The 23,551-nt window shown below is 41.3% G+C and overlaps 1 protein-coding gene across 1 annotated transcript in view; it reads left to right on the top strand.

Moving 5' to 3' along the window:
- The window catches only part of SPATA16 (spermatogenesis associated 16), a 262,235-nt gene that overhangs the window by 133,905 nt on the left and 104,779 nt on the right, over positions 1–23,551 (top strand). The window contains exon 4 of the mRNA XM_070753649.1: positions 6,250–6,334. Within this exon, the coding sequence (XP_070609750.1) occupies positions 6,250–6,334 (85 nt within the window). The remainder of the gene's footprint in view (positions 1–6,249; positions 6,335–23,551) is intronic.

The following is a 23,551-nucleotide window of genomic DNA, read 5'->3' as shown; positions in this document are numbered from 1 at the left end:
TTCAATGTGTATTATGTATTGGACTAAATAAATAAATAAATAATAAATAAATAAATAAATAAATAAATCCAACACAAGAATTAAAGGACTCCATCTAGATCAGAAGGATTACAGAAGGATCTTGACAAACTTGAACTATGGGCTCTATCTGACAAAATGAAATTCAATGGTGAAAAAAGTAAGATACTACATTTAGGCAAGAAAAACAAAATGCACAGGTACAGTATATGTGATACCTTACTCAACAGAAGTAACTGTGAAAGGGATCTTGGAGTTCTAGTGGACAACCCCTCTTAGCAGTAGCGACTACGAAAGAGACCTCGGAGTCTTGGTGGACAATCAACTAAACATGAACCAACAATGTGCAGCAACAGCTAAAAAAGCCAACACAATCCTAAGCTGCATCAACAGGGGAACACACTCCAAGACCAGGGAAGTCTTAATACCACGCTACTATGCCCTGGTCTGACCACACCTGGAGTACTGTATTCAGTTCTGGTCACCACACTTCAAAAGAGACATTGAAACTCTGGAGAAGGTACAAAAAAGAGCAACCAAGATGATTAAGGGATTAGAAACCAAGACTTACGAAGAGAGACTGAGGGAACTGGGCATGGATAGCCTAGAGAAAAGGAGGGCCAGAGCGGACATGATAGCAATCTACAAATATATGAGGGGATGTCACAGAGAGGAGGGGATCACTTTATTCTTCAGGGCACCAGAGGGCCGGACAAGGAACAACGGCTGGAAGCTGACCAAGGAGAGATTCAACATGGAGATAAGGAGGGACTTCCTGACGGTCAGAGCGATCAACTAATTGAACAACCTACCAGCGGACGTTGTGAACTCCAACACTCTGGACATTTTTAAGAGAAGATTGAACTGCCACTTGACTGGTGTGCTATAGGGTTCCTGCTTGGGCAGAGGGTTGAACTCGATGGCCTTCATGGTCCCTTTCACCTCTAACAATCAATAGATAGATAGATAGATAGATAGATAGATAGATAGATAGATAGATAGATAGATAGATAGATAGATAGATAGATAAAAAACAAACAAACAAACAAACAAAAACCTTTTTTCTCTCGGATGCCGAAAGAGCATGTGTGTGCACTGTCATGCATGGGCAAGTATCCACACCAATAATTCAATGCCTAGAGAGAGAGAAAACGCCTTCCCCCACCACCCAGAGGCCCTCTGGAGGCCAGAAACGGCCTGTTTCCCAACGTCTGGTGGGCCCAGTAGGCTTCTGTTTCACCCTCCCTGGGCTCCACAGGCTTTCCTGGAGCTGGGGGAGGGTAAAAACGCCCTCCCCCACCCCACCCCGAGGAAGCCTCTCTGGAAGCCAAAAACGCCCTCCCAGAGCCTCTGTGTGAATCAAAAACCAGCTGGCCGGCACACACATACATGTTGCAACTGAGCTAGGGCAATGGCTTGCATGCCAGCAGATAAGAACATAAGAAGATAAGAAGAGCCATGCTGAATCAGGCCAAAGCCCATCAAGTCCAGCATTCTGTGTCACACAATGGCCCACCTATTGTCCATGGGGATCTTGAGCAGAAAGAGAAGGCAAGACCCTCCCTTTCCCCTGACTCCCAACAAATGGGACCCAAGGGAATCCTGCCTGCCTCAACCAACATAGAGGCGGCACATGGACATCCGTTTCAATAACCACTGATACACTTGACATCCATGAATCTGTCTAATCCTGCCTTGAAGCTATCAAGGTTGACAGCTGTCACGACCTCTTCTGGAAGTGAATTCCATAAACCAATGACCCTCTGGATGAAGAAATATTTCCCTTTATTTATCCTCTCTTTCTTACCTATGAGCTTTAGGGAGTGGCCCCCTTGTCTTAGTATTGTGTGATAGAGAAAATATTTTTTCTCTATCAACCTTTTCTATCCCATGCATAGTTTTATACATTTCGATCAAGTCACCTGTTAAACGCCGTTTTTCAAGGCTGAAGAGACTAAGATATGGCTCCGCGTGCCACCTGTGGCACCCGTGCCGTAGGTTCGCCATCACTGCACTATGAAGAGGTATATAAGTCTAAGTGCTGTTGCTAAGTGCTATTTTTGCAGTCTATGGGACTTGTAATAGTTGCCTCCAACCACCACAATTCAAACATATCTACCCTTCTCCTATCCACCTTTTTCAGAGTCTACATTTCACAGCCATAATTAGCAAAAAATATTTGCTATTACACATCTACTTTCCTCAAAATCCAGAATTTTGAAAGAAAGAAAAATCACTTCAACTTCCCCAAATTTTATTTTGGAGATATTGACTGGGAGATAAAGCACTTCTTAGAGTTACCATGGTGAGAATGACTATCCAGAGTATCACTGTAGCATTCCTCTTTCATAACACCCAAATGACTTAGAACTGTTTGTGATTTAAATCCTCCATTTCTTTTATTTTCAATCGGCCATATCTCATTAAGAACATAATGCAGCTTGTGAAAACATGTCCTGGAGTAGGATTACTACTGGTTTGGGATTAGGGTTTTTTTTTTAACTAGAGATAAACTTCCAGGGTCAATTTACAGTAATGTCAAGGAGCAATAGATACATTGGTGATTGAACAGAGTGGGCTGGAGAGATATTGGGAACTACATTTTGATAGGAAAACATCAACAAATAAACTTTTTGTGCTAGTAATTAGACACACAAGATTATTATATGTTTAATTGACTAAAGTGACAATTTGGAATTGCATCTAGTTGCATTTAATTGGATTTGGGATCTCCAGAGAGAAAGAAACTGAGAGGAGTATTGGAGGAGTTACCATAAAAACCGAAGTGATTTTCTGAAGTCTGTTAAAGCTTGCATTAATATCCACTGCACAATAGTTTTTAATATCCTCCCAGCCTAATAAGAGGAACTGGCAGTTGTTACAACACTTGGGATACTAAAGCATATTTAATTAGTTGCAGCATGTGCAATCTCTCTCCCTTCCTCCCATCGGTCCATTCCATAACTACTACAGTTGTGAAATCAAAGGTGAATTACATTTGACTTTGTCACAAGGTTGAGATATTCTCTGACACCATCATCCTCCCTGTGAATCTGCGCATACATAAATTCCCTTAACACTTTAAAGTGAAGCAAAATAAAACATTTGGAGAGGTCAGATAAAATACTTGCATATTCACAATGCATGTGGAAAACAGGTATCAACTTCTGAGAGAATGACTCACACCTTTGCTATCTCATAAGATTGTGTTTCCAGGGAGGTGATTGATTATGATAAGCACAGCTGTGAAGATATGTTAATATAAACAGATCCTTTTTATAGAGGTGGGCAAAGGAGGTGAGTGGGAGGGAGGGAGGGAGGTAGGGAGGGAGGGAGGAAGTACCTGGCTTGTCAGAAATGAACAGCAGAATGTTCTCAAGTGGACCAAAACATGATTTTTTTGAGAAGAAGGAATTATCTTGGGAAGCGGGCTATTTTGGATTTGAGATGTTTATTGTGGTCCCATTGAACACTTGTGGAAAATTGAATAACTTAAGAGTGCAATCAAGAGCCTGCATCCCTAGTTAACACTTCACATTCCTATTTTTGTTCTGTGTTCACTCCTACCATCCTCTAAAGTGTTTTGGGGGGGATGTTTCATTTCGTTTGATACAGAATAGGCCCCAAAACTATATATTTTTATAAACACAACAATAAATAAAATAAAGTTGTCAAAGTGCAAAACACAATCTTGGATCCCATAATCAACCCTGAGATAATCAACCATCAAACCTCTCTTAGAGTTAGATGTCTCAAACATAAGATCTCATGGCTAGATTTTGCTAAATGTTAAAGAAAGGAACCTCCCTATTTTTCAGTTACCATATTCACATGATTTATTTAACTGTGTCCTGATGGAATCATGAGTTATAGAAATGGGTTTTCTTTCTTTCAATTCTTTCTGTTCTGTTCTGTTCTGTTCTGTTCTGTTCTACTCTACAGTGGTACCTCGAGATACGAGTTTAATTCGTTCCGGACCTGGGCTCTTAAGTCGAGCAGCTCTTATCTCGAACGACTTTTCCCCATAGGAATTAATGTAAATAATTTTAATTGGTTCCAGCCCTCAAAAAACTCACAAAGTTAGTCTAAATTATGCAGAAAGACATGTTTTTAATGAAGAAATGTACATGTACATATAAATGAATAATGAAGTTTCTTTCACTTAACTTGTAAACTTTCTTAAACTTTTAAATTTACATATGTTCAACTTCTCTGCCACCCAATCCTGTAGGACAGAGGCCCCCAACCCTTTTTGCACCAGGGACCGGCTTTAAGCGATCAAGAGAGGAATGGGTGAATGAATGGACGGAGGGTGGGAAGGAAGGAAGGAAAGAGGGAAGGGACAGGAACAGAGGAAGGAAGCAAGGAAACTTATGAAAGGGGAGAGTAAGAGAGGAATGAGTGAAGGGAGGGAGGGAGGGAAGAAGGTGGGAAGGAGAAAGAAAAGAAGAAATAGAGGAAGGGAAGGTAAAAGAGAGAAAGAAAAAGAGCAAGAAAGAAAGAAAGAAAGAAAGGGGGAAGGGACAGGAACAGAGGAAGGAAGCAAGGAAACTTATGAAAGGGGAGAGTAAGAGAGGAATGAGTGAAGGGAGGGAGGGAGGGAAGAAGGTGGGAAGGAGAAAGAAAAGAAGAAATAGAGGAAGGGAAGGTAAAAGAGAGAAAGAAAAAGAGCAAGAAAGAAAGCTGCAAGCACCCCCCCCCGAGCCCCCCAGGCCGGCTGCAACCTTTTAAAACACGCGCGCCGCTTCGCAGCTGTCTCCTGAAGCCGAACGCGGAAGTTAGCGTTTGGCTTCAGGAGACAGCTCCTTGGCGCTTGTATCTCGAATTTGGGCTTGTAAGTAGAACAAAAATATATCTCCCCTCCCAGCTCTTATCTCGAGTTGCTCTTAAGTAGAGCAGCTCTTATGTCGGGGTTCCACTGTATTCTACTCTACTCTGCCCTACTCTACCTACTCTACTCTACCCTACTCTACTCTACTCTACTCCATTCCACTCCACTCCACTCTACTCTATTCAGATCATCATAGAAAATCCAATGGTTCAATTAAAGAACAGCAGGAAATGACAACCTCCCAGTCACCTTCACAACTACTAGGAAGCCATCAAGGACAACTGTTCCCCATTTGAGCAGGTCATCTGTGGTTGTGTGCCACCAAAATAGAGAGATTTTCCCAGAATAGCTTCCGACTAAGTTACCCATGTTGTCCAAACACAGCTTGAAGTGTTTCTCTAGTTTAGCCAGGTGGGGGAGACAAAAACTGTCCATCAAGTCAGCATGAATGGCAGGTAACCTTTCAGTTATGTGTTATTTGTTATTTATTATTTATTAATCAGATTTGTATGCCGCCCCTCTCCGCAGACTCGGGGCGGCTCACAGCAATAATAATACAATGTAAACAAATCTAATATTTAAGTTAATTTAAACAAAAAACAAAAAAAAAACCAATTTAGAAACCAATGATACATACTAGCATACCATGCATAAATTTTATAAGCCTAGGGGGAGGGAAAATGTCAATTCCCCCATGCCTGACGACAGAGGTGGGTTTTAAGGAGTTTACGAAAGGCTAGGAGGGTGGGGGCAACTCTGATATCTGGGGGGAGTTGGTTCCAAAGGGTCGGGGCCGCCACAGAGAAGGCTCTTCCCCTGGGTCCCGCCAAATGACATTGTTTAGTTGACAGGACCCAGAGAAGGCCAACTCTGTGGGACCTAACTGGTCGCTGGGATTCGTGCAGCAGAAGTCGGTCCCGGAGATATTCTAGTCCGGTGCCATAAAGGGCTTTATAGGTCATAACCAACACTTTGAATTGTGACCGGAAACTGATAGGCAACCAATGCAGACTGCGGAGTGTTGGTGTGACATGGGCATATTTAGGAAAGCCCATGATAGCTCTTGCAGCTGCATTCTGCACGATCTGAAGTTTCCGAACACTTTTCAAAGGTAGCCCCATGTAGAGAGCGTTACAGTAGTCAAGCCTCAAGGTGATGAGGGCATGAGTGACTGTGAGCTGTTATTGCTACACTTTCTCCATTGACAATGAGACAGGGCAAGAGAGCCAACTCATTGGATCAGATTTTGCACAGGAGACTTTCTATCTCCTGCTTTTGATAGCTCCATAGTTTATATACATGGACCTTTGTGTTGCAAGCATTACATTTGTGTGTTCCTGTTTCTCTTCTTGCTACCCTTTAGTATATATTCCATTTTTTAAATTCTCTTGTGTCCCTAGAAGCACCATGATTGCTGACTACACGTACTGGCTATCTGGAGGAAGAGACCAGCATACCAGCAAGCTCATCAAACTGTATTGGCAGGTAAAAATGGATAGCCTGAGAGAGAGAGGCTCTTCAAGCCTAGATGAAGGATTGGTGTTTAAAAGACTGCCAGCTAAGATAGCTGTGGGACTTATCAATCACAAAGCCATTATATATGTCAGCAGCGTATTTATAATGAAGGATTTTTTTTCCCTAAGACTAATTTTAAGGAGGGGTGGAAATCAAGGTTGTTAGCTGTGACACATAATTCAGTTCTACTGAGTATAGCAAAATTTCAACATTGCTAAAAACATGTACACGCATGCACACACATAGATAAAATAGAATAGAATAGAATTTTATTGGCCAAGTGTGATTGGACACACAAGGAATTTGTCTTTGGTGCATATGCTCTCAGCATACATAAAAGAAAAAAGATACATTTGTCAAGAATCATGTGGTACAACGCTTAATGATTGTCATAGGGGTCAAATAAGCAATGAAAATTCAGTTATAGGCTCAATTTTTTTTGATGTTCCCTTCTGTGCTTTTGCTAGCCAAAACACTATTCATATCAAGTCAAGCATTCTGTTTCATCAAGAACATCATTTTCAGGAAGTCATTGAGTGGATTTCACACACCTCTTATGAATTAAGTGGCATCATTTATTGTCGTTTCAATATTATCCAAAGGTAGATTTCAACAGGTATTTTGAATCAGAATACAACCATTGTTATTCAGTCCTTCAGTTGCTGACAACTTCTCTTAACTCAAACCATACAATTTACCAGGATTGTCAATGAATAACTCAAAAATGTTTGAGTTTTCATGGGCTCATGCTCACCTCATCCATCTCATATCATGTGCTAGGAACCACAAGGTTCTAACACAAGGCGCTAATCAGAGTATATGAATATTGTCATTTGCCTATGGGCAGGAATCTTGCCAGACTAAAGTACTCAGTATGGAACTGCTGGATTCAATTCAAAGTGTTGGTTATGACCTATAAAGCCCTTCATGGCACCAGACCAGAATATCTCCGGGACCGCCTTCTGCCGCATGAATCCCAGCAACCGGTTAGGTCCCACAGAGTTGGCCTTCTCCGGGTCCCGTCGACTAAACAATGTCGTCTGGTGGGACCCAGGGGAAGAGCCTTCTCTGTGGTGGCTCCGACCCTCTGGAACCAGCTCCCCCCAGAGATTAGGATTGCCCCCACCCTCCTTGCCTTTCGTAAACTCCTTAAAACACACCTCTGCCGTCAGGCATGGGGGAATTGAAACATCTCTCCCTTGCCCATGTAGTTTTGGTCTATAATTGATTGTTTGCTTGTTTTTTATATGTATTGGGGTTGCTTTTATGGACTTTTTAACTTAAAACTGTAATTTAGATTGCTAAATATTAGATTTGTTACTATGTACTGTTTTTGCCATTGTTGTGAGCCGCCCCAAGTCTGCGGAGAGGGGCGGCATATAAATCCAATAAATCTAATGTAATCTAATTTACAGAATCCTTGAGTCCTTCACCCCTCTTCTCACAACAAAATACCTTACTCCACCAGACTTGGAATTCTCCGATTAGATAACTTACAGCCCCGACATCTCCATTCCGACTTAACTATTGTTCATAAAATCATATACCAAAATGTCCACCCTGCTAGCGAATTCTTCACCTTCAACTGCAACAACAAACGAGCATATAATAGATTTAAACTAAATGTCAACCGCTCCAAACTAGATTGCAAAAAATACAACTTCAGGCACAGAGTAATCAACGCCTGGAATGCTCTACCTGACCTCACATGATCTACAATTGACCTCTCCCCCTTTCTAAGAGGTCTGTAAGAGACGTGCATAAGCGCACCACCGTGCCTACCATCCCTGTCCTAAAGCTCTATTGTCTTTTTTCATCACTTTTTTATCATTACCTATCTAATGTTCATTTGTACAAATTACCATCCTATTATTGTTTGACCAAATAAATAAAATAAAATAAAAATGAAATAAAAGAATAACGGAGTTGGAAGGGACCTTGGAAGTCCAACTAGTCCAACACAATGCTCAAGCAGGAGCCTATATACCATTAGCACTATGAAGTTTAGGGAGGATCTCTTTTTAGCATCTCCATTCCCTACGAGCTTCAGGGCTAGCTGCTTCCCACCACATCTCAGCAGGAATGGGAGACGACGGGAAGAATAACAAAACCCATTTTGAACTTGTTTCCGAACATTCAATGCGTGCAGGAAAAGTTGGCGCTTGCAATATGACCCTGTGATGCCATTTTCATGATTCTGACCAAAGCCACAACTATTGTGAGCCATCGTACCAATGGTAGTATTTAACCATCTTTTATTCTGTTGGCCTTTTTTTTTTACAATGGCCTTCAAGTTTTTCTGTCCAGTGATTCTTTCATTCACATTATTTGCCCCGGAAGTGGAGTAAAGACGCTGAGACAGTGTATGGGTTAAATATAGGGTCACTTTATTAAATTAGCATAAATTTAAATAACATAACTTTAAATACGTAAATTTAAATATTCAAATTTAACTATAAACAAAGGACCTGCAGAAGCCAAAAACTAACGGGGCGGAAATTCCTGCCAGAATCTTCCTGGGCAACATTGGGCAAAACTCCTTGCTGAACCAGGTGAAGATAGCCACCTTCACCTGGATCCGAGCCACGCCCTTCGGCGTGTGGAAGGAGCTCACCCTCCAATCCCTGAGGGAAATTGGATCCGGTGAGTCCCATGGGCATCCTCTCTCCAATCCCCGAAGATGTAACAACCTCTAGTTCATGGAGAGAGGCGGTCCATCATCCTTTTAAAAGATGCCCAAAGGAGCATGCGCAATCGCTTCTACTGCCCATTTCCGCCCCTAACCTGCCAACCCCAGTGACCAGAGGGAAGCCTAATTACAAATATCTATATAGCGCTGCACCCCCTAACCATTCCATCCTTACCATCAGTGTGGAATAGGCAAAAAAACGGCCATCTCTAAAGGAGAAGCCGCAAAAAATTCCTATTCGGCCCTGAAGCGACCTCATTAGGACACACTGTTGATAGCAGAGGGCGGGCGGGTGTTCGCTTCAAGCAGGGCAAGGAGGAGGTCCTGCTCGGACCATCCTTAAATAGGGCGATCCAGGACCTCCCCCCAGGCCCTGCATGCAGCACGCCACCTTGGCACGCTGCCAGAAGCCAAACTTCCGGTTTCCCCGGAAACCGGAAGTTCAGAGCTCCGTGGAACTCGCAGCAGCGTCCCCTGGCTCCAGGGGCAATTTCGACCGGCGGTTTAAGCCGCTGACCAGGCATTAATCTAAAATGCTTAGGTTCCAGGTTCTTCATTAGTCTGTATTTATTTCCTCTAGTATTGAATGATTTGGTTTTTTTGTAACACAAGATAGTCTAAGTCATTTTTTTTCCCCAGCACCACAATCCAAAGGCATCCGTTCTTCTTCACTCAGTGTCCCCAATGATCCAATTTTGATAGCCCTATGTTACACTGAAAATAACCTGATCTGGACTATAATTCTTTTTGGTCAATGTGATATCTCTGTTTGTGTTATTATCATTCTCCCAAGTTGCAGAATATATATTTTTATTTCATGGCCAACTTCACCATTCCTGTGAATTTTTGAGTTTAGGAAGATAAACTCAATTGCTCTGTCAACGTAACAGAATAACAAAATAACAGAGCTGGAAGAGACCTTGGAGGTCTTCTAGCCCCCTGCTCAAGCAGAAATCACTATACCATTTCAGACAAGTGTTTGTCCAATCTCGTCTAAAAACCTCAAGTGATGGAGCAACCACAACTTCTGAAGGCGAGCTTTCTTTTTCTCCTATTTGTACTGGATTGGCAATGTCTGTTGTCGTCATTTTAGTTCGTTATTGTGATTGTTTTAATGTTAAGCAGCAGATTGGTTTGTCCTCGCTTATTTCATCCTGGACAAAGTATTCCTTGCTCCCAGCTATCAAACTGATCTTGTAATGGTATGTAGGAATCTTCTTGGGATGAAGAGATGCTGCCTAGGACAGTGATTTTCAACCTTTTTTGAGCCGCGGCACACTTTTTACATTTACAAAATCCTGGGGCACACCACCAACCAAAATGACACAAATCTAATAAATAAATAAATAAATAAATAAATAAATAAATAAATAAATAAATAAATACATACATACATACATACATACATACATACATACATACATACATACATAACCCCCTCATATATATAATCCCATGTAACATCCCCTTATAAATACAGTCAATCATCAATCATCCCTCCTGAAATTTATACCGCTGTCTCATTTATGGGTACTTCTCCTGTCTTTCCCCCTTTTCTCTCTCATGTTTCTCATTTCTCTCTCTTCCTCCCTTTTTCCCTCATTCCTTCTCCCTTTCACTTCTCCTCTTTTTCCATCCCTGTCTCTCTCCCCCCCTTATGTGTGTGTATGTATACACACTCCAACCATTTCCAAAACCAGGTGAGGGCTGGGGTTTAATTCTCTTTTATTCTTTTCAAAAACAGGTGAGGGCTGGGTTTTTTTTCTTATTATTTGGGTGCTTTTTACCATATGCTTCAAGAATCACCTCTCTCTCTCTCTTGTTTCTCTCTCCTCTCATTCTCTGCCTCAATCATTTTCTCATTTCTCCTCCCCTTTTTGTTCTCATTTCTCTCTCTCTCTCCTTTCCTCTTCCTGTCTCTCTTGCTATCTTTTTTTCTCTCTCTCTCTTGCTTTCTTTCAGTATCTCTTGCTATCTCTTTTTCTCTCTTGCTTTTCTTCTCTCGTGCTTTTTCTTGTTCTTTCTCTCTCTCTGTTGCTCTCTTTCATTCTCTTATTTTCTCTCTCTCTCTCTTTTCTTTCTCTCTCTCTTAGTCTCTCTCTCTCTTGTTCTCTCTTATTTTCTTTCTCTCTCTTTCATGCTTTCTCTCTCTTGTTCTTTATCACTCTCTCTCTCTCTCTCTGTTGCTCTCTCTCGTTCTCTCTCTTCCTTTCTTCTCTGTGGAGGCCAGCGAAGGTTTCCCTTAGTTTGAATGTTCCAAGCAAGCAGCCCCTTTACTGACAGCCCGGGACAGGACTGTGAGAGGGGTGGGCGTTCCCACAGCGCTTGGAGCGGCTAGCGGCCGGATCGCCAGCGCCGCTGCAGCCACCGCTGTGGAAGAAGCCGCACCCCAAAAAAGCTTGAGAGAAGGAAGGATCGGGCTGGCGGGGACAGCCACAAGTGGAAGCCTCAGCCCTGGAGCCCCCTCGCGCCCATGGCTTCTCGTCGATGTCTCTGCCTGCCCGATCCGCTGGAGTGCTAATAGCAGCGGCGGGCAGGAGCCCCCCCCTCGCTATTCCCGCCGCCACCACCGCTATTAGCACTCCCGCGGATCGGGCAGGCAGAGGCATCGATGAGAAGCCATGGGTGCGAGGGGGCTCCAGGGCTGAGGCTTCCACTTGCAGCCCCCCCCTATTCCCGCCGCCGCCGCTATTAGCACTCCCGATGCCATTGCCACCGTGGGGAGGCAGGGGCAGCCGCGGCTCCCTTTACTCCTACTGCCGCACCTCCCTGCCCCTGCCTCCCCACGGTGCCTCCGGCCAAACGCGCCTCTGGCTTCTCCGCCCTGCCCCATTGCCCGCCCACTCTCCTCCGCCACCGCCTCCTGCCTTGGGGCGAGGAGTCCGGGACTGTGTGGCTTTGCGCCATGAAGAGAAAACGGCAGCAGGGAAAAGTCGGCCGTTTTCTCTTCATGGCGCAAAGCCACACAGTCCCGGACTCCCGGCCAAACGCGCCCTTGGCTTCTCCCCCCTGCCCCATTGCCCGCCCGATCCGCCCACTCTCCTCCGCCGCCTCTCGCCGCGGCACACCTGACGGTGTGTCGCGGCACACCAGTGTGCCGCGGCACACCGGTTGGGAAACGCTGGCCTAGGAGACAGTACATACCCTGTGGTTGCATACACATTGGGAAGAAGAATCTGAACTCCAAATACGAACTGAATAATCAAATTATCACAGATAATCCCCACTCGGTTAAAGACCTTGGTATACTAATAACAAAAGATTTAAGTGCCAAAGCCCACTGCAACAATATAGCCAAGAAGGCTTCAAGAGTTGTAAACCTAATCCTACATAGCTTCTGCTTTGGCAATCTCACACTACTTACCAGAGCTTACAAACTTTTGCCAGACCCATCCTCATCTGTTTGGAACCCATATCGCATCTCAGACATTAACACCCTTGAAAATGTCCAAAGATACTTCACCAGAAGAGCCCTTCACTCCTCCACTCAAAATAGAATACCCTATGAGACTAGACTTTCAATCCTGGGCCTATAAAGTTTAGAACTAAGACACCTTAAACAAGATCTAAGTATTGCCCACAAGATCATATGCTGCAACATCCTGCCTGTCAGCGACTACTTCAGCTTCAACCACAACAACACAAGAGCACATAACAGATTTAAACTTAATATTAACCGCTCCAAACCTGACTGTAAAAAATATGACTTCAGTAACCGAGTTGTTGAAGCGTGGAACTCATTACCGGACTCCATAGTGTCATCCCCAAACCCCCAACACTTTACCCTTAGATTATCTACGGTTGACCTATCCAGATTCCTAAGAGGTCAGTAAGGGGCGAGTACAAGTGCACTAGAGTGCCTTCCGTCCCCTGTCCTATTGCTCTCCTACATCTCCTATACCTTTCTTCTATTCCTATATCTCTTCTTCTATTCTTTCATTGATATGTTCTATTACTATACCTTCTTTTCTATTATTTCTTAGATATATTTTACTATGTGTATCTCCTCTATAACCTTCATCATGTATTTTACTATGTGTATATAGATATATACCAACTAAAACCCTCATTGTGTATTGGACAAATTAAATAAATAAATGAATGAATGAATGAATGAATGGATAGATAGATAGATAGATAGATAAATAGATAGATAGATAGATAGATAGATAGATAGATAAATAAATAAATAAATAAATAAATAAGGGGGCTGCTAGCCTATGGCATCTTTTTCAGAAACTATATGGGTTGTTTTGTTGTTTGATTGGTTTTCATATAATGGGTAACCTGACTGTTCTCCTAATTTATCTGTTTTGTATAGCCATCTTATAATCGTGACTCCGGCAGCAAACGTATAATTAAAACAGAAAAAAACGAAAGCAGCAAGAGAATAATAAATAACAATACAAAGTAATCACAGAGACAACGGTGCCCAAGGACAACCATACATCCACAGTCATATCAGGGAGAAAAAAAGGCATATTGCTTTCAATGTGCTAATCCAAGGGTCTCCAACCTTGGCAACTTTAAGCCTGGCAGACTTCAACTCCCTTTGCTAGCTGGGGAATTCTGGGAGTTGAAGTCCGCCAAGCTTAAAGTTGCCAGGGTTGGAGAACCCTGAGCTAGCCTATAGGCCGCATACCTGAAGAAACATCTAAATCCATGTTTCTCAACTTTGATAATTTTAAGACCTACGGACTTCAATTTCCAAAATTTCTCAGCCAACATGCTGGCTATGGAATTCTGGAAGTTGAAATCCATATATCTTAAAGCTGCCAAGATTGAAAAAAGCTGATCTAAGTGTTCAAAGGCTTTTTTTGGATTCACAAGGTATTGAAAATGATAAAAATCGTAACAGAGGTCAGAATGAACAAAAGTTAGCATTGTATACAACTGAATGTCTTATGGTTTTTTGTTAAAAATGCTATGCCAGCAATTATGAAATGAATATCACTATGATTTCATGAGGCTATCTTTCACTGAGTCATGCTCCGAGTCCAGTTATCATTTCAAGGCTGTGAACACAGCAAACTATTTTCTGTTTTCAGAATTATTTTTCCAGGCAAAGGAGATTTTATTTATAGTATCAAATGCAAGGAAATTTCATTGTTAATTGTTAAAGAGTTGTCTGAGGAGGGGAGAAAGAAAGAGCCAAAAGTGAGTCATAGCTATAATTTATACCATTAAGAGGGAAGAAGAGAGAAGCTTATAAATGAAATTCAGAGAACTGACAAAAGAGCCAGTGGAGTAGGAGAGAGTTCATTATATTCCATTCCTTATGCCCTGTCTGAACATTTGTCAAAAGGAAGAGGGAAGGTTCTTAATATGGTTGGTGTCAGGATGAATCCATAAGATAGCAGGAAGTGGGGAAAATACTTGTGCAGCAGCGAGGCAGTGAAAAAAATAGGCTGTGCAAAACTTTGAGCCCCAATGAAATGTCTGCTGAGTAAACCCACTAAAGCCAATTTGTGTGTCGTAGCAAAGACCAATGCAGTGAAACAAATCAGGATGACGCAATAAAATTCACTGCAAATTTACTAACTTTTCTGATGCTGATCATCAATGATGCTGTCAAGGATCCAACTAATGAACCCAAGCAAATCAGAAATCTGAAAATAAAATCCTCCCCAAAGAACTTCTTTATTGAGTACATCATATCGACACTGCTTAAAAGAAAACCAACTCTAAATAATTCCCGCAGTTTCAGTATAATTGAAATAGGAAATAACCCCACCTCCAAGTGTCATAGGTCATGTTGGCCAATTAGGTCAATTGGCAGACTTTCCAGGCACTCCTTCCCCAGTGTTATCTATTACCAGTAGAGATGATGATGATGATGATGATGATGATGATGATGATAATAATAATAATAATAACAACAACAACAACAAAACAACAACAATAATAATAATAATAACAACAACAAAACAACAACAACAGCAATAGCAATAGCAATAGCAATAGCAATAACAATAATTTATTAGATTTGTATGCTGCCCCTCTCCAAGAACTCGGGGCGGCTCACAACAACAATAACAATGTACAAATCCAATATTTAAAAACACAATTTAAAAACCCTTATTAATAAAATAGTCACACAACCCAATCAAACCATACATAAAGCAGTAGTCAGGGGAGGTGTCAATTTCCCCATGCCTAGCGGCAATGTTGAGTTTTCAACAATTTACAAAAGGCAAGGAGGGTGGGGGCAATTCTGATTTCCGGGGGAAGTTGGTTCCAGAGGGCCGGAGCCACCACAGAGAAGGCTCTTCCCCTTGGCCCTGCCAGACGAGATTGTTTAGTCAATGGGACACGGAGAAGGCCCACTCTATGGGACCCAATCAGCTGCTGGGATTCGTGTGGCAGAAGACGGTCCCGGATGTATTCTGGTCCGATGCCATGTAGGGCTTTATAGGTCCTTACCAACACTTTGAATTTTGACCGGAAACTGATCGGCAGCCAGTGCAGGCTGGTTGGTTGAGCTTGGTTCCCACGATAAAGATCTCTGTTGTATCTAATAAGGCATTCCAGCCTCCTTCTCTCTCCTTCCCCCTCTGTGTGGCAACTGAGGAACAGGAAAATGGCTTCTGCCAGGTTCCGTTCGAAGTTGACAGATACAAGTTCACTTCTGGGTACAGAAAAAGCTAAGGAGCTCAAGCAGTTGCACGAAACTCATCTACTTTGGCATGGACATGAATGCTGTGCTGTTTAATTTTATCATCTCGTTAAAATTGGAGCCTATCTGAGTTTTTCTGAGGTCTGATGGCTAATACTGTTGTAGGCTTTTTTCACTTTCTAAACAGGGTCAATATAAAACTTTGCTTGTCTTGCTCTAATGCTAATAGTATTTATTTATTTATTTATTTATTTATTCATTCATTCATTCATTCATTCATTTATTTATTTATTTATTTGTCCAATACACAGATACATAGGAAGAAAAATAGACATGTGATAATATAAATGAGGGTGAAAGTGAACTAAGAGAAGAGGAAAGGAAGAGAATATATAAGATAGGTGAAAGAAAGAAGAGACAATTGGACAGGGGACGAAAGGCACACCAGTGCACTTATGTACGCCCCTTACTGGCCTCTTAGGAACCTGGAGAGGTCAATCGTGGAGAGTCTAATGGAGAAGTGTTGGGGGTTAGGGGTTGACACAATTGAGTCCGGTAATGAGTTCCATGCTTCAATAACTCGATTGTTGAAATCATATTTTTTACAGTCAAGTTTGGAGCGGTTCGTATTAAGTTTGAATCTGTTGCGTGCTCTTGTGTTATTGCGGTTGAAGCTGAAGTAATCATTGACTGGTAGGACATTACAGCATATGATCTTGGGGGCAATACTCAAATCGTGTTTTACGCGCCGTAGTTCTAGGCTTTCTAGGCCCAGGATTGTTAGTCTATTTTCATAGGATATTCCATGCTGGTTCTGTCCACAAAACTGGGAATTCAAATTTGAAAGCTCCGTTTATCCCTAATAGTTGACCAGTCCCAGAACACACTTCTTTACTCAGTCTTAAAAGTTCTGCATTATCTGGGGCAAGTTTAAATTTCTCAGCAGGGAGTGAATGGGTGCCAGGCTAAAGCAGTTGTGTAAAGCAAAATTTACTACTTTTAAGAAAAAGGTTAGGAATAGCAATAGCACTTAGACTTATATACCATTTCATAGTACTTTGTAGCACTCTCTAAGTCTAAGTGGTTTACAGAGTCAGTATATTGCCCCCAACAATCTGGGTCCTCATTTTACCAACTTCATAAGGATGGAAGAATGAACTGGTCGGAATTGACCTACTGGTAGTTGGTAGAATTTTTCTATTTTTGTGGCACTATAATCCATCATGCCAACCTTCTTCTGGTTATTTACAGAATACAAGAATGGTGGAAGGTCTTAAGCATAAAACGTATCAGGAAAGACTTAATTAACTCAATCTGTATAGTCTGGAGGACAGAAAGAAAAGGGGGGACATGATCGAAACATTTAAATATGTTAAGGGGTTAAATAAGGTCCAGGAGGGAAGTGTTTTTAATAGTAAAGTGAACACAAGAACAAGGGGACACAATCTGAAGTTAGTTGGTGGAAAGATAAAAAGCAACGTGAGAAAATGTTATTTTACTGAAAAAGTAGTAGATGCTTGGAACAAACCTCCAGCAGATGTGGTTGGTAAATCCACAGTAACTGAATTTAAACATGCCTGGGATAAACATATATCCATTGTAAGATAAAATACAGGAAATAGTATAAGGGCAGACTAGATGGGCCATGAGGTCTTTTTCTGCCATCAGTCTTCTATGTTTCTATGTTTCTATGTTTCTATTTCCATGAAGACCCAACTCTGTTATAACAGAATCTAGCTTAGATTTGCCAATGTGATTTGCCCAAGTGAGCTGTCAGTCCTTCCAGGTCAACCAGACATGAAACAGAACTAAATGAGCTCATTCTATTTGATTGCCAGCGTACATTAACAGAAGCTTTCATGTCTGAAAGTGCAAAACTCCCATTGCTTCCCTTCATCATGTCCTTCAAGGTCATTCTCATGTACCATTACACACGCACTCCACCAAGGCTACTCATGAGATGACTCTGTCCCACCACAGGCCAAACCCAAACTGTCAATGTCAACTTTTTTGGCACTTCACAGAAAAATAGTGATTGGAGCTAGCAAGACGACCCTACTCTACACGGGCACATTAGTTGGCAAGTCTAGCATTCAGAAAAATAAGTAGAAGACCAGAAGGAACTTATTTTCTATAGTCTTTTGATAGTGTTATTTTCTTTCAGTTGGAACAAAAAGCTTAAGACTGTGTTATGGTGAAACTGTTGATGATATCCAGCTGAAAGCTGTCAGGAAAACGGTCTCTAAAGATTTGTTTATGCATTTATTTATGCATTTTAAATTAAGTTATTTACTTCAGTTTATATGGCCACCCACTTTGCAAGCAATTGTGGCCAACTAGTAACAATCGGAAAAATGCGAAAAGAAAAAGAGCATTAAACAACATTTGTAAAATATACTATCCCTACTGTTTTCATCATCTTGTCCTGCCAAAAACAAGCAAGCAAACAAATAAAAAAACAGCTTTAGGGGTTTTGATAGTTTCCAATTACCGTATTTTTCAGAGTATAAGATGTACTTTTTTTCCACCTAAAAGAGGCTAAAAATTTAGGTCCTTCCTTTGCAAAGCTTTTTTTTCCAGCTCTAATGAGGTGTTAACAATCTTCTGGGCTTGCAGGATTTTTTAATTCCTACTCTCCCCGAAGGTTTTTCCAGCCCTAAATCTTTGCAGGCTTGTTTTCTCCAAAGAAGGGTTTTTTTTCAGCCCTAACCAGGGGATAAAATACTGTGCTGAAGCTGATGAGACTAAGAATTAGCCAGATGAATACCTGGTAGGTAGATATTTTTCCCTATTTTCTTCCCCCAAAACTAAGGTGTAACTTATACTGCGAAAAATACAATATAACTTACAGGCATTTTTCCAAATTCAATCTCTGTTGAAAGTCAAACTGAATCAGTTTGTCCTCAAATTTAGAAATATAAATTCAAACTCAATCATAGCTCTCATAGAAACATAGAAACATTTATTTATTTATTTATTTATTTATTTATTCATTCATTCATTCATTCATTCATTCATTCATTCATTCATTTATTAGATTTGTATACCGCCCCTCTCCGAAGAAACATAGAAGTCTGATGGCAGAAAAAGACCTCATGGTCCATCTAGTCTGCCCTTATACTATTTTCTGTATTTTATCTTACAATGGATATATGTTTATCCCAGGCATTGTGGATTTATCTACCACGACTGCTGGAAGTTTGTTCCAAGGATCTACTACTCTTTCAGTAAAATAATATTTTCTCATGTTGCTTTTGATCTTTCCCCCAACTAACTTCAGATTGTGTCCCCTTGTTCTTGTGATCACTTTCCTATTAAAAACACTTCCCTCCTGGACCTTATTTAATCCTTTAACATATTTAAATGTTTCGATCATGTCCCCCCTTTTCCTTCTGTCCTCCAGACTCTACAGATTGAGTTCATTAAGTCTTTTCTGATACATTTTATGCTTAAAACCTTCCACCATTCTTGTAGCCCGTCATTGGACCCGTTCAATTTTGTCAATATCTCTTTGTAGGTGAGGTATAGCAGGATCATAATCTCCCTCTTCCTGCTTGTTATACCTCTAGCCATGCAGCCAAGCATCCTACTTGCTTTCCCTACCGCCTGACTGCACTGTTCACCCATTTTGAGACTGTCAGAAATCACTACCCCTAAATCCTTCTCTTTTGAAGTTTTTGCTAACACAGAACTGCCAATACAATACTCAGATTGAGGATTTCTTTTCCCCAAGTGCATTATTTTACATTTGGAAACATTAAACTGCAGTTTCCATTGCTTTGACCATTTATCTAGTAAAGCTAAATCATTTACCATATTACAGACGCCTCCAGGAATATCAACCCTATTGCACACTTTAGAGTCATCGGCAAAAAAGCAAACTTTCCCTACCAAACCTTCCCTCTCAATGATCAAGCACTATTCATACCCATCAAGGTAAGGTTAGAGAGAGAAAGCAAAGCATGAACTCACCGTTGGAAGCATCACACATTAAGTATGGTAAATGCAGGTAATCCTAAACTTTCAGTTTCTGTTGTTAAGCGAAACAATTGTAAAGTGAGTTTTGCCCCTTTTTTTGGCACAGCTATTAAGTGAACCAACTGTGGTTGTTAAGTGAGTAACACAATTGTTACTCTTCGGAGAGGGGCGGCATACAAATCTAATAAATCTAAATAGAAACAAATCGACTTCCCCGTTAACTCTGCTTGTCAGAAAGTCGCAAAAAAGTGATCATATGATCTTGAGATTCTGCAACCGTCTGTCAGCCTCGCTATGTTTCTACTCTTCTACACATGCTTCGGTTGCCATGAATAACAGGGAGTGGGCTTGGGATTTTGGGAGCGGAGGTTTTCAGGAAGTCCTGGTAAGTTTTGCTTTCCTAACACACAGCGGAATAACTTTCGCTGTCCTGGAAAACAGGTGACCAGGAGGAGACCATTAGAAGTTGCATTCCATAAGTGTGACGTGGCTGTGAAGATGCGTCCACCGGACAGAGATGGACACTGGGGATTGGCTATTCTCCAAGGGGGTGAAAGTGGGATATTTTTATATGAGCTTGTATCGTGCCATTTTTCTCAGTCTTTGCTTAACCTTGGTTGCTTTCAGTTCTGATTTTGATACATTCACTTTTGAAGTTCTAAATGGATTCTGAGTTTTATTTTCCTTAAATTCTGATTGAAGCAGCTTGACACCGTCATAGATATGAGTTAGTTCCCAAGCACCTGAATTTTAATCATGTAATGGTCATAAGTGTAAAAAATGCTCCTATGTAACTTTTTTTCAGTGCTACTGTAACTTCAAGCAGTCGCTAAATGAACTGTCGTAACTCAAGGGCTATCTGCATCATTCAACAAGAGTAAATATTTTGTGGGATGTAGGGATATCTGTCTATATTTAAAGGGCCAGATGCAGTTATATAATGTTAGAAAGACACAACTAGGAAAAGGCTAGACATAGGATAGAAAAGGTGGATAGAGAAAAAATATTTTCTCTATCACACAATACTAGGACGAGGGGCCACTCCCTAAAACTCATAGATAAGAAGGCAAGGGAAATAAAGGGAAATATTTCTTCACCCAGAGGGTCATTGGTTTATGGAATTCACTTCCAGAAGAGGTCGTGACAGCTGCCAGCCTTGATAGCTTCAAGGCAGGATTAGACAGATTTATGGATGCCAAATGTATTGGGGGTTATTGAAACAGATGTCCATGTGCCGCCTCTATGTTGGTTGAGGCAGGCAGGATTCCCTTGAGTACCATTTGTTGGGGGTCAAGGGAAAGGGGGGGGTTGCCTTCTCTTTCTGCTCAGGATCCCCATGGACAATTGGTGGGCCACTGTGTGACACAGAATGCTGGACTCGATGGGCTTTGGCCTGATTCTCTATCCACCTTTTCTATCCCATGCATGATTTTATACACTTCGATCAAGTCACCCCTTAAACACCATCTTTCAAGGGTGAAGAAACCAAAGCGTTGCAACCTGGTTTCATAAGGGAGGTGCTCCATTTCCTTGATCATTCTTGTTGCCCTTTTTTGCACCTTTTCCAGTTCCGTTATATCCTTCTTGAGGTGCGGTGACCAGAACTGTACACAGTACTCCAAGTGTGGTGTCACCATTGATTTGTACAGAGGCAATGCAACACTTACTGACTTATTTTCGATTTCCTTCCTAAGCATGCCAAGCATGGAATTTGCTGCCCACTGGGTTGACATCTTCATTGAGCTGTCAACCAAAACCCCAAGATCCCTTTCTTGGGTTGTCTCTGATGTGACCTCTTTACTGACCACACAAAGCCCATATAAGCAAAAAACACTGACAATGTCATCCCCTAAATTCTGCTGAAGATGTTTCTTAGCCTGGTAACAAAACATTCAGAAACCAACCCACGAACTCAAAGAACGAACCTCCACCCTCATTGAACAGTTAAGTGTTGCCTTAAATGAAATATGGCATTTGTACAGAGAGATTGCAAAGAAAATGGGGCCAATTTTCCCAAGTGAACATGGAAAGATTGGTCCACAAGGATTGCTGAAGTTCCTCGGTGGCTTTAAGATACATAAACCTCAACTCCTCAAATCCTCCAGCCAACCTGAACTGAAATTCATACATCTTAAAGCTGCCAAAATTGAGAAACGCTATGTTATCCAGACCAAATAATATCTTCTAAGCCAAAGTAAAATTGGGGAAAAAAGGAAATGAACTGATACTCTATTTTAATTTTTGCTTTAATCCCAATAAAAGCTCGGTTTGTTCAAAAGTACTGTGGCCCGCTTCAATTTTTACGTGATACCCATGTAGCAGTCTATAAAGACCAAGTTCTATTTGTATTATTACATTTGGAGACCTGCCATTTCGTTCAAAGTAAACAGTATTTCAGGGTCTGAAAGCATTTATTAATATACTATCTCAATGTTAAGGTAATGCCAAAAATAAGATGTCATATCTGTGCGTGGTTATGATTCTGTGTAACCAAAGCAACAGCGCTGATTATAGACTCTTTTATGCTAGCGAGCCTCTTACTTCGGAATTCTTTTATTTTAAAAATTGTACTTTAGCTACTAAGAAAAATATGGCAGAGTTGAGAAAGGACACGGAAAAGGACTTTAACACTAAAATATTATGTTTAATTGTCACACGTGTGTGTTTTTTAATAGAATGGAAACAGTACAAACGTTGATGAAAAATGTTGGAAAAAATACTTATTTTGGAGTGTTGTTAGTGTGCTTTCTTTATAGTGGAATCAGTACAGGTAGTCCTCTATTTACAACTGGTCCCTTATGCTGGTTCAAAGTTACAATGGTGCTGAAAAATATGACATGGCCATTTTTCAAAGATACAACTTTAGATAGATGTTCTGCCGGGCTCTCTGATAGGAGCCTCCCAAAAATTCAAGGGTACAAATTTCAGACACACACACGTTTGAAAATTCAAAACAATGTTTCTGTGTTTCTATGTATGTTTCTATGTTCTTTATCACAAAATTCAAAATAAACAAAGCACTCTTTTTGTATTGCAAAGAGCACTCTTCCCAAAACAACCGGGTAGTCTGTACAATTTCCCTTAAGCAGTCATTAAGTACTTAACTAGCAGCTGTGAAGAAACTTCACACCCCTTCTTCTTCCAACAAAGTGAGACACACACACACGTTGCTCTGCTTTGGTTTCAAAGGCGTGAAAACCAACGAAGTCCAGCAATACAAGATTCCTGAGGAATCCGATCAGATATTCTTCCACAATGGCCAAACCCACATGCTATTTATAGCAGCAGCCCTAATTACTGGAGCCCCACCCAAACACAGATGGCTTCCCTTATTTCCTGTAATATGTTCTTACTTGGTCCCTTCTACGCATAATTCTGCACTTGCATGGGTCCAAAACGTCATCATCCGAATCAAAGGAAGATAAGGGGGATTGTCTGCCTGGGCTGTGCGCCAAGCCCCCCTCTGCCAAGTCACTCCCACCTTCTTCTTCGTCCGAGGAAACTAAACTCTGAACTGATTCTGTCGGCAATAACACAGGCCTGTGACATGTTGAATTTTCCCCTGCCTCCACCTCCCCATTCCCTGGGGCAGGAGCTGGGCCAGAGCCAACCGCAGCACTAGATTAGATAGATTGCTAGAGTTGGAAGGGACCTTGTAGGTCATCTAGTCCAGTGATTTTCAACCTTTTTTGAGCCACGGCACATTTTTTACATTTACAAAATCCTGGGGCGCACCACTAACCAAAATGACACAAAATGACATTCTAACACAGTATGTATTATACATATAGTTAATAATAAAGTTTCTAAAAGTATTTATATTCACTTAGTGGGAAACCTGGGCCTGTTTCAATGAACACAAAAGGGCAGGAATGATAGAAAGACACACACAAAGCTCTTCTTC

Source organism: Erythrolamprus reginae, chromosome 5 (assembly GCF_031021105.1).
Source record: "Erythrolamprus reginae isolate rEryReg1 chromosome 5, rEryReg1.hap1, whole genome shotgun sequence".
NCBI classification, from domain to species: Eukaryota; Metazoa; Chordata; class Lepidosauria; order Squamata; family Dipsadidae; genus Erythrolamprus; species Erythrolamprus reginae.
The sequence above is the reverse complement of the archived record's forward strand: the minus strand, read 5'-3'. Positions and strand labels throughout refer to the sequence as shown.